Genomic DNA, 8,585 nt, shown 5'->3' with positions numbered 1-8,585 from the left:
CTTATGGAGAGCTCTGCTTCTCCACATCTTCCAGCTGTTGCCAAGGTTTGGTGTCCTTTACACATGTTTTAGTAAGTCCTTGGTCAGTTTTTAGTGTCTGGCTGAGATTTGAGCTTGGTATTTATGAAGGAAACTTTTAATTTTAATGGGATTAATTCTGCATTTAGCCATTCTGCTTCATGCTTATCCCCCCATTCTCTTACCACTCACCCTAATGTTCCCCCACTTCTTTTTCCCACCATCTCTGCAAACAGGACTGGTGTGTCCTGATGCTTTCTTCCCTTTCAAAACTAGGAGAAATCCCAAGTCCCACATCCTCTACATTCTGCCTGTTCCCACAGCCCTTTCCATATCAGGCATCTCTTTTCACAGGCTGCCATTGCTCCACAGCTCAAGTTTTTTGCCTTTTCTATTTACTGCTCTTGTCAACAATATTATTTTTAAAACCAGTTCTGCTTTGAGTCAAATCTGAACATGCCATCAGTTGGCTTTTGTGGATATAAAAGGGCAAAATTTAGTTAATTTATTTTAGGAGGATAGGGAAGTATTTTCTAAAAACATCAGTAAATTAACTCTTAGGAAACAGAGAAGGATGATCACCATTTTTGCCAACTAAAGTGAATATAACAGTCCATTTTTACATTGTTCCCTACTCTTCTTACTCAGTTTTCCCTATGCTTGGTCAGTCATTTCCACCTGCTGCTGTTTGTCCTCTGCAGGGCAGATATCTGGGAACAGCATGTGTGGGAGCAAGCTTCAACTACTCTGCTTTTGACTACCAAGCATAGTATGTTCCCCACTAGACCCTTAAGTTCCTTCTTTTTTATTCTGCAGAGTTGTTTGTCAGCCCCTTCTAGGAGACAGCGTGAGCCTCCACTCCACAAGCTGGCAGCCTAAATACTGCTGTGCTTAATGCAGACAAGTTAATCCAGGTAGAACAGTAGCAGTTAGAGCTTTTACATCTGTGAGAAGAGAGAAAGATCCTATTTTTGAGACAGATCCTATTTTTCTATCAGCTTCTAAGCTTTAATTGACGATTGCTCCTGGTGTTTAAGCATAGCAGTGCTTCTGACAGGATATAATTATTGACTGGAGTATTTTAATGAAATGTTTTAACCAGTATTTCTGAAGTTGGAAAGTAAGTGAAATAAAGTAACAATGAAGTGAGTTACATGCCTTATTCCTTGCAATCTTCTTTCTACTGTTAAGAATCACTACTAAGTATTCTTCCAAGGTTATCTGGTTAAAGTGAATGACTAGTTTTTGTACTCTGGCCCTCGGTATATCTGCACTTACTCGTGGGTCAAATTTTCAGTGGTATGAAATCTATAGATTTTGATAGGAATTAGTTGCTGAAAATGTTTACAGTTGTATTTTTAGATCCAAGGAAATAAATTTCAAATAATATAATTTACATTGATATTTGTAGCAACTCACATACTTTTCCACATATTTATGCCACAAATGAAGACATAAGTGTGTGTCTTTCTTTACCAAAAAAGTAATTGAATTCTAATAGTGAAAACAGCTAGAGATAAAACTTTGTAAAAATGTAATAGAAAGGTTATCAATCCTCCATGTAGTTCATTTTTGCACTGTCTGAACGGGTCAGCTTTGGGGTACTTCTGCTTCCAAGAAATTCCATCTCAAAAAGCGGTTTGATTCCTAATGGACAAAGGGTTTATTTTGCTGTTTGTACCAGACAGCACATCCATTCTTCTCTATGCTAACTTGGGTTTCTTCAAAGACACCATTTATCTTTTACTAGGAACTGCTATTTCTCACAAAAAAAAAGACCTACAATAACAAAATGATTTGTCCAGTAAAAATAAGAAAAGAAGCTGTTTTTTGAGCAGGTATAACCACAAAGTACTCCTGAGCATCCATAAAGAGCAACATTGGGTTAGAATTGAGAAGTGGATGTCCACCTGCCATTCCCTATGCAGGCACTAGCTGAACTGTTAGCTGTAGCAGTAGGTTATACCTTGACACCTGCTGACCACCTCAAGAAAACAAAACAAAACAAAACAAAACCACAAAACCACAGCTAATCCTTCACTTGATACTCCCCAGCGTCCACAAGGAGTTTGCCAAATACCAAACCTGTGCTACTGCCATCCTTCCTGAAGCAGAGCTCTGTGTACGAGTTGGATGAATTTTTGTACTGGGCAAGAAGGGGAAGTGTGAAAGAAAGAACTATGCACAGGCTCCAAAATAAGCATTTTTGCTGAAGCTGTGCAGTGAGAAGCCCTTGCTACTTGCATTACTCTTTAAATACCCTGGAAAGAGTGACACATGGCTCTGCCAAGCTGTCCTGCAAAGTAATGTCAAATATGAGACCTCTAATCCTTGCATCTAAATGTAATGAGAAAATAATAAATTCTGCTGAACAACCCACCCTGAAGCAACTACATTCCTATTTTCACAAACACTTGAATCTGTCCATTCTGATTGCCCTGTTGTTGCAAGAAGGCTTGCATGCATGATAAAAAATAAAAGTATTTAGGCCACCATTAGAAGACTGAGCATTAGTACTTCTAGAGGTTAGTCAAGCTTGCCAACTATATCACCTTCTTTAGAAGTTCCCCTAGTGGAGTTTTTTTTTAATGAACTGTAGAGATTGTCCATTGTACTGTTGATTTGAGATGTGTAAACCAGGCAAATGGCTGAGAAGGAAAAAAGAATCAATGCTTTGGAAAACACCTAGGGCAGAAGGTCAGCAATGTGTACATGAGCTGGAGTCCAGAGACTAATGTCATTAGGCAAAAATAACACTGATGTCATTGTGTGATTTGAGACTTCCCAATCAAAGAAGAATCAAGGTGTTAGGTGGCTTTTCTTGACAGATAAACTATGTTACCTTCTAAAGAACTGGGTTATAGGGAAAGGCAGCATGTGTTTAGATTTTCTTTCAGAGACTGTGAATTTGTCCCTTATCCTACTGCTGTGTGACAAAATAAATGTGCAAAGTCAGATGTCTCCTCTAAGGTTGGTACATCCTAAAACATACAGAATAGCCCAGTTTCTACACTGGGCCCCTTCTAAACTTTTTTGCCCTGTATGAGAAGATGCCTTTTACATGGGAGGTAGCTATCACCACGTGAATTGTACTGCTATCGAGCCGCTGTCTAGAGGAGCCAGCTGGCAGGATTTGGCCTAACCTCAGTAGCACCAAATGATTACCTTTTTCACCATTAGGAGCGTGTCTTCAGATAATCCTCTCTACTAGTAAAAATCTCTATGCGTCTTTCCTGCAGCAAAGGGTAGAAACAACAAGTCAAGTACAAAAGTTCCTTCAGGAGCGCCAGGACTAGTTTATTGGCTGGCAGTACTTCATAAGCACATTCCTGAACCAGCAGGAGCTTAGCTTCCAGTTTCACCGTTCTCTCTACTTAAGGAAAAGAGGAGCAGCTTGCACCAGGAGTCACCCTGCAGACAGAACCTGTCCCAGGAACATGCCTGGCCTCAGCACGAGCCGTGCAGAAGACTGACACCGTATTACTCACCTCCTCCCTCTCACTTTCCCTCTCTCACTCTTTGCCCATAGTTATTTTTAGATTTCACGAGTTAAAGCTTGTCTCTTCTGAGCACACACACACAGAGGGCAGGCACACACACATGCTGTGGATACTACAACTTGGGCACAGGAGTTAGCCAACAGATTATCTTGTTCCACATCAAGGAATAAATTCCAATTTCTTATGACAAAATACTGCCCTTTGAGAGGATGCACAAAGTGCTCAACCACATGGAATTTTGTTGCTTGCAAATTTGACTAAGAGACTTTCAACGGATAGAAAAAGCAGTTTACACAGCAACTTCCTCTTTTCTCAACTTTCCTTCCAGTTTACAAGATCTTGTTTTCTTTCAACATTTGCTTTAAGCCTGATTTCCATGCCGTCCGCCATAAATGCAGCGGTGGCTCAGCAGACAGCTGCTGGGTCACTTCCCAGCGCTGCTATTAGCACTACAACTGAAGGTGCGGGTGGGGGCACAGGAGGGATTTATTCTGCTATTATAAGTCGGAACCAGCCCATTATCAGAGTAAAGGAGAAGACCTATGAAGAACTTCACAAGAAGTGTCTGGAGAAGAACATTCTCTATGAAGATCCTGATTTCCCACCGAATGAGTCCTCCCTCTTCTATAGCCAGAAAATCCCCATCAAGTTTGAATGGAAAAGACCACGTGTAAGTAACATGTTTGCTGTGTGCCTTTTACTTTCTGTAAATTAAGTACTCACCCTGAGCTTACATTTTTGCAGAAAGCAGGGAGAGAGGGGGGGATGGCAAATAAGTTGGAAGTATATTTCCTTAGAGCTCTCCTGGAAGGTAACTAACTAGGGCTGTGGAAGCTCTGAAAGTGTGTATACAATAACTAAAATATAATAAACCAAAATGAAACAAAAAAGATGTAATGAAATATGTAAGAAAAGAAATATGTCATTTACTTTTCTTTTTGCATATTTGCTAGGGATTTTCTTACCTAAAACTACCAAAGAAAAATTCTCCTCATTCTGCAACAAGTTATTTGGTTTGTTGAGGCTTATTTTACTTACAGCTTTAGTATTCTGTTGTTTTCCTAAGCTGTGAAAACAAAATGAGAGGTTATGCTCAGAAAAATGTTTTTATTTAGTTGTTTGTTCCCAACATTGCTTAGCCAACCTGCAAAGGTTGTTTAGCGTATTATCCACTTACTACGAGTGTGGGTGTTGTAATCACTATGAGGACCAGCTCCTGCCTGCTAATCCCATTTCTTTTTCCTGTTTTGTGGGTATTACATAGCCAGCCTTCCTCTGCTTTCCCACCTTGAATCTTTCTCACAAGCAGAGGACTAATTTCTCAATTCCTAATTGAGTCCCCATCTTACCAGAGGAGGAGTTATCCTCTTTCCCTGTCATTCCTGCTGGGCAGCTGCTCAGCAGAATGCAGCCCCTGGAACGCTGCCTCAGCCTGTGCCATCCCCAGTTCTGAGGTTCTGAGGAGCTTCCCCACCTCCCTCTCTTCTGACACCCGCCTCTTCTAGATATGCCATACTTCTCCAACACCAAAATCTGTGCTGCAATGGCAAATTTCGTGGAGACAGATGAAACTAACCACAGAATGTAACTAAATAGCAAAAGACCAGGAGCTCTTGTGGGTAGCTGTTACAGATGCAGAGGAAGGCCACGTGCTGCTGTCACAACAGCGTGAGCAACGCTGGGGGAGCAACATGACTTCCCCATCTGCCGTGCTCTGTCACTCCTTCATCATCACCACGGCTGCATCAGCTCCTGGAAATGTTTGTGAGTGAGTTAAATGCAGCCACAAGTCAATCGTCTTAAAGGGATGGGATTTCCCCTATTTCTACAGAGAGGAAAATGATATAGCAGTATAGTGGACAAGGGTCAGCGCTCTGGGGCAGAAAGACTGCTAATGTGCACGTGAGAAAGCATCAAACTGTAAAAAAAACCAAAGTGCAATATAACCTCACATTTGTCTAATATAACTGAGCACACACAGATCAAGTGTTTGTTTTTGGGAAGGTTCAGACTTCAGAGTTTCTATTCGGAAGATCTCTCTCTTTAAGCCACTCATTAACAAGTAAGTTTTGGAGCTCTGTACTTATTATTCACATAGCAACAACATGGTGGGGATTGCAAAGCTATCTGTGTTCTCTTGAAACAAGAGGAACCTGATGCATCTATGGTGCCAGCTGCAGGTAGAGCAGAGGCAGGAGGTCCAGAGAGCTGCAATCTGCACCTGCTGGGTACTGGTATGCTGTGGGATCGTGGATCCAGTCGGTCCTGACCCCAGTAGAGATGGTTGTGCCGCCGGGGACACACCAGGCCTGATTTGTAGAGATGCCTGTGCTTTCTGTTGCAAATGTGTTTATTTTAAAACAAATCCTGTAATTCAGGTCGCCGCTGTACCCAGCAGGTCCCCAAAGAGAAGCGAGTCACATATAACGCTTTCTCCTTTTATAACGTGTTCCCTACCTTGCCATCCACAGAGTCACAGAATTATCAAGATTGGAAAAGACCTAAAAGATCATCCAGTCCAACCATCACCAATACTTCTCAGCTAAATCATATCCCTCAACACAACATCCAAACGTTTCTTGAACACCCCCATGGTCGGTGACTCCACCACCTCCCTGGGCAGTGCATTCCAGTGCCTGACTACCCTTTCCGAGAAGTAATATTTCCTAATGTCCAGCCTGAATCTCCCCTAGCGCAGCTTGAAACCATTGCCTCTAGTTCTATCACTGTCTACACGAGAGAAAAGGCCGACCCCTAGCTCACTACAACCTCCCTTCAGGAAGTTATAGAGAGCTATAAGGTCTCCCCTGAGCCTCCTCTTCTCCAGACTGAACAATCCCAGCTCCCTCAGCCGCTCCTCATAAGGCCTGTGCTCCAGACCCCTCACCAGCTTCGTAGCCCTCCTCTGAAGGCGTTCCAGGGCCTCAATGTCTTTCTTGCAGTGAGGGGCCCAAAACTGAACACAGTACTCGAGGTGCGGCCTCACCAGTGCCGAGTACAGGGGGACAATTACCTCCCTGTTCCTGCTAGTAACACTGTTTTTGATGCAAGCCAGGATGCCGTTGGCCTTCTTGGCCACCTGGGCACGCTGTCGGCTCATGCTCAGCCGAGCATCAATCAGTACCCCCAGGTCCGTTTCCTCCACACAGTCCTCCAGCCACTCCGCCCCAAGCCTATAGCGCTGCCTGGGGTTGTTGTGGCCGAAGTGCAGGACTCGGCATTTGGTCTTGTTGAACCTCATCCCATTGGCTTCAGCCCAGCTCTCCAGCCTGTCCAGATCCCTCTGTAGGGCCTCGCTACCCCCAGGCAGATCCACACTCCCAGCCAATTTGGTGTCATCTGCGAACTTACTGAGGGTGCACTCAATGCCCTCATCCAGATCATCAATAAAGATATTGAAGAGGACAGGCCCCAGCACTGACCCCTGGGGAACACCACTTGTGACCGGTAGCCAGCTGGATTTAACTCCATTCACCACCACTCTCTGAGCCCGGCCCTCCAGCCAGCTCCTTACCCAGCCAAGAGTGTACCCATCCAAGCCATGGGCTGCCAGCTTCTGCAGGAAAATACCGTGGGAGACAGTGTCAAAGGCTTTGCTGAAGTCTAGGTAGACCACATCAACAGCCTTTCCCTCGTCCAGCAGATGGGTCACTTGATCATAAAAGGAGATCAGGTTGGTCAAACAGGACCTGCCCTTCATGAACCCATGCTGGCTAGGCCTGATCCCCCGGCCATCCCGCACATGCCGCATGATCTCCCTCAAGACTATCTGTTCCATAACCTTCCCTGTAACCGAGGTCAGGCTAACAGGCCTGTAGTTCCCCGGATCCTCCTTACAACCTTTCTTGTAAATGGGAGTCACGTTGGCAATCCTCCAGTCTTCCGGGACCTCACCAGTCAACAAGGAGCGCTGATAGATGATGGAAAGCAGCTCGGCTATCACCTCCACCAGTCCCCTCAGCACTCTTGGGTGGATCTCATCCGGCCCCATGGACTTGTGGCAGTCCAGTTGGAGTAGTAAGTCTTTGACCGTTTCTTCCAGAATCACAGGGGGGTTAGCGTGCTCCCCAGCCGAGACTACCAGGTCAGAGAGAGGAGTACCCTGAGGATAACTGGTCTGACCTTTAAAGACAGACCTAAAGAAGGCATTCAGAACCTCCGCCTTTTCCTTATCCTCAGTGGTCACATTCCCAGCCTCATCCAGCAAAGAGTGGATATTCTCCTTTGTCCTCCTCTTACTGTTAATGTATTTATAAAAGAATTTCTTATTCCTTTTCACCCCAGTGGCCAGGTTAAATTCAAGCTGGGCTTCTGCCTTTCTGATTTCACCTCTACACATCCTAACGACTTCCTTGTATTCATTCTCAGTTGCCCGTCCCTCCTTCCACAGGCGGTAGATTCTCTTTTTCTCCCGGAGCCTCAAGAATAGCTCCCTATTCATCCACGCCGGTCTTCTTCCCCGCCGGCTCATTTTGCGGCTCAGGGGGACCGCCTGCTCCTGCGCCCTTAAGACTCCCTTCTTGAAGGGCAACCAGCTCTCTTGGACCCCTTTGTTCACTAAGACTGAATGCCAGGGGACTCCCCCTACTAGTCTCTTGAATAATTCAAAGTCCGCCCTCCGGAAGTCCAAGGTAGCAGTTTTACTATTCCCCCTCCAAGCTCCACCATGAATTGAGAAATTTATCATTTCATGGTCACTCTGTACAAGGCAGCCCCCAACCTCCACATCTCCCACCAGACCTTCCCTGTTTGCGAACAGCAGGTCTAGCGGGGCAGTTCCTCTCGTGGGCTCTCTGACCAACTGCATTAGGAAGGCATCCTCTATGCACTCCAAAAACCTCCTAGACTGCTTATTCTGTGCTGTGCTGTACTCCCAGCATATGTCAGGGAAGTTGAAGTCCCCCATGAGAAGAAGGGCTGACGACCGTGCAGCTCGTGCCAGCTGCTTGTAGAATACCTCATCTGTCTCTTCATCCTGGTTTGGCGGTCTATAACAGACGCCCACCAGGATGTCTGCCTTGTCAGCCCTTCCTCTGATCTTTACCCAGAGGGATTCAATGTTATCAT

At 44.9% G+C, this 8,585-nt stretch overlaps 2 protein-coding genes across 6 annotated transcripts in view; one reads left to right on the top strand and one right to left on the bottom strand.

The window, feature by feature from the left end:
* Window positions 1-8,585, bottom strand: part of ZNF106 (zinc finger protein 106) — a 109,181-nt gene that overhangs the window by 24,983 nt on the left and 75,613 nt on the right. The window lies entirely within an intron of this gene.
* The window catches only part of CAPN3 (calpain 3), a 35,111-nt gene continuing 29,444 nt past the window's right edge, over window positions 2,919-8,585 (top strand). The window contains exon 1 of the mRNA XM_086750029.1: window positions 2,919-4,188. Within this exon, the coding sequence (XP_086606155.1) occupies window positions 3,895-4,188 (294 nt within the window). The 5' untranslated portion in view covers window positions 2,919-3,894. The remainder of the gene's footprint in view (window positions 4,189-8,585) is intronic.

The sequence above is a fragment of the Chlamydotis macqueenii genome, chromosome 5 (genome assembly GCF_036417535.1).
Source record: "Chlamydotis macqueenii isolate bChlMac1 chromosome 5, bChlMac1.mat, whole genome shotgun sequence".
Lineage (NCBI taxonomy): Eukaryota > Metazoa > Chordata > Aves > Otidiformes > Otididae > Chlamydotis > Chlamydotis macqueenii.
This window is presented reverse-complemented; position numbering and strand designations above follow the sequence as displayed.